At 39.8% G+C, this 2532-nt stretch overlaps 1 protein-coding gene across 1 annotated transcript; it reads right to left on the bottom strand.

The window, feature by feature from the left end:
- Window positions 1–664: 664 nt before the first annotated feature.
- On the bottom strand, window positions 665–2516 carry LOC105155251 (pyruvate dehydrogenase E1 component subunit beta-3, chloroplastic). Its single transcript, XM_011071122.2, has one exon. The coding sequence runs from the start codon at window positions 1835–1837 to the stop codon at window positions 914–916; it is 924 nt and encodes a 307-aa protein (XP_011069424.2). The 5' UTR covers window positions 1838–2516; the 3' UTR covers window positions 665–913.
- Between the last annotated feature and the right edge of the window lie 16 nt (window positions 2517–2532).

Below are 2532 nucleotides of genomic sequence, written 5' to 3' on the forward strand. Positions count from 1 at the left end.
TGAGGAGAGGAGGTAGAGACGACATGATCAACATGCCCATGTTCACATGCATCCAACTATATAAAGAATAATGCCACGATACATGCTGAGATATAATGCAATTAGCTCAACATATATATATACACATGTACACAATTAATGGTGCATGGAAATTGAATATAAGCTCAAACCCCCCTGTCGTGTGATATTGTTTCATGTGCCTGTTATTTATGAACACATATTAACTTTGCTTTACATGGACCAGAAACAAGAAGCATCCATGGACCAATGCATACCTATTGTTTGCCTAATTTTATTTTTTGAAATATCTTATAACATATCATCAGATGTTTTATAAGCCCTCCAACCACCTTTTTAATTTCTCAATAATGAAATTAAATTACAAATTTCCATGTGTAAATAATGAGCTGTCAACAATACCCAATCCCTCTGACTATTTTATCAACAGCAAGGTAAGTAAGCGAATGTTAATCATGTACATACAGAAATCACACGCAAGTCCAATTGCCATGTCAAAATGGGCTTAAAGCGCTAACAACTGGTTTCATCTAATTTTCTGTAAGCATCACCAAAACTTCCATCTTTTCTAACAACTTCTTCATAGTGTCCTGTGTCGGCAAGGACCGGCCCCGCTTATTCTTTTGTTAGGTATATTTGACCTCTCTTTCATGGTAAAAACAACCAACAATTCAACTAGTTCATCAGTCTCAAACGAAAACACCAGTTATGACAAGAGAAAAAGAAATTACAGAGCAACCACAACTTCAACAAACCTAAAATTTCTTACAAAATTTGGCAATACCACCATCCAAATGAAGCTGCAAACCACATTATTTGATTTGCAATTTTAATACATACCTAAATAGAATCTTATGTTTGCTATTTTACCCAAACATAACTCAACTCGCTGGGACTACTGGCAAAGCTGCTCCACTGCAGCCACAATCTGTGCAGGTTGAACCACTGTCCATTCTTCCAGAACTCCCGCATATGGAGTTGGTACGTCCTGTGACGACAAGCACACAATCGGGGCATCCAAATAATCATGGAAATTTTCATTAATGGATGCCGTCAAGCTGGCGCCAATACCTCCAGTTCTCATGCATTCCTCCACAATGAGCACACGATGAGTCTTTTTCACTGAATTCCCAATTGTGTAAAGATCAAATGGCTTCAGCGATCTGATATCGATGACTTCTGGGTCGTATCCTTTGTTGACCAGAGTCTTTGCAGCCTGCATGACGTGATACCTCATTCTGGAGTACGTCAGAATGGTAACATGCTCACCCGGTCTGACCATCTCAGCTTCCTCAAGATTCAATACATACTCTTCATCTGGAATCCTCTCTTTTAGATTGTAGAGTAAAACATGCTCAAAGAGAATCACGGGATTCTCACTCCTTATAGCAGCCTTCATCAACCCCTTGGCATTGTAAGGGGTCGAGCAAGCTACCATTTGAATCCCAGGAATCGACTGGAAGTACGACTCAAGGCGTTGTGAGTGCTCCGCTCCAAGTTGTCGACCAACTCCACCAGGTCCACGGATGACTACTGGTATCTTAAACTGCCCACCAGATGTGTAGTGAAGCATGCCACAGTTGTTCGAGATCTGATTAAAAGCCAGAAGGAGAAAACCCATGTTCATTCCCTCAACTATGGGACGCAGGCCGGTCATGGCAGCTCCTATGGCCATGCCAGTGAAGGAGTTTTCAGCAATGGGTGTGTCAAGAACCCTGAGATCACCGAACTTGGTGGCCAAGCCCTTGGTCACTTTGTATGAACCTCCATAATGGCCCACATCTTCGCCCATTACACAGACACGTGGATCTCTGTCCATCTCTTCCTCCAAACCTTCACGGAGAGCTTCAAATAGCAAAAGCTCATGCCTGAGGATGGAAATAGGGTTTTAAATTGGTTCACGTAATCTCAAGTGAAACAAAAGAGACATGATAAAGCAATACCTTCAGTTTATTGAAACACCGAATCAATTATCCAAAAATTATAAAGCCATTAGACAAATTGTAATTGGAGATATCTATGCAGATAGGCATGTACATAAATCATTCAATGGTTTTTAATGAGAACTATTTTTATTCTGCATGCATATTGGGACGCCCCTTGCTCAATCATGGACAGGCATGGCAATAATTCAAATCCAGAGAGGACATTCTAATTGAACTACAACAGCTTAAATCAGTTAAAAACCAAAAAGATTAAGCCAAAAAGAATCATAAGTACACCAAATGTGCATAGATTACAGAAGAACACCAACAATAAATGATCTGTTCCATGAAGCCCTGTACAGGGGAGTGGTTGGGCCAACAAGCTTCTATAAGACATGATCTTGTCATGCTTAACTCAATTCAACAAAGTTCGTTAACATGTATAAGGCATGCAAGTATTGAAATTGCTGGGATTTTAATAAATCAGACCATTAAAATAGTACACGATTCGACAGCAAATTCATCTAAAAAACAAAAGAAACATTATTATATAGAAATGCAGAGAGGAGAAGCAAGGTCATGAAGTCGC

This window comes from Sesamum indicum, unplaced genomic scaffold (genome assembly GCF_000512975.1).
Source record: "Sesamum indicum cultivar Zhongzhi No. 13 unplaced genomic scaffold, S_indicum_v1.0 C00928, whole genome shotgun sequence".
In the NCBI taxonomy this organism is placed as follows: Eukaryota; Viridiplantae; Streptophyta; class Magnoliopsida; order Lamiales; family Pedaliaceae; genus Sesamum; species Sesamum indicum.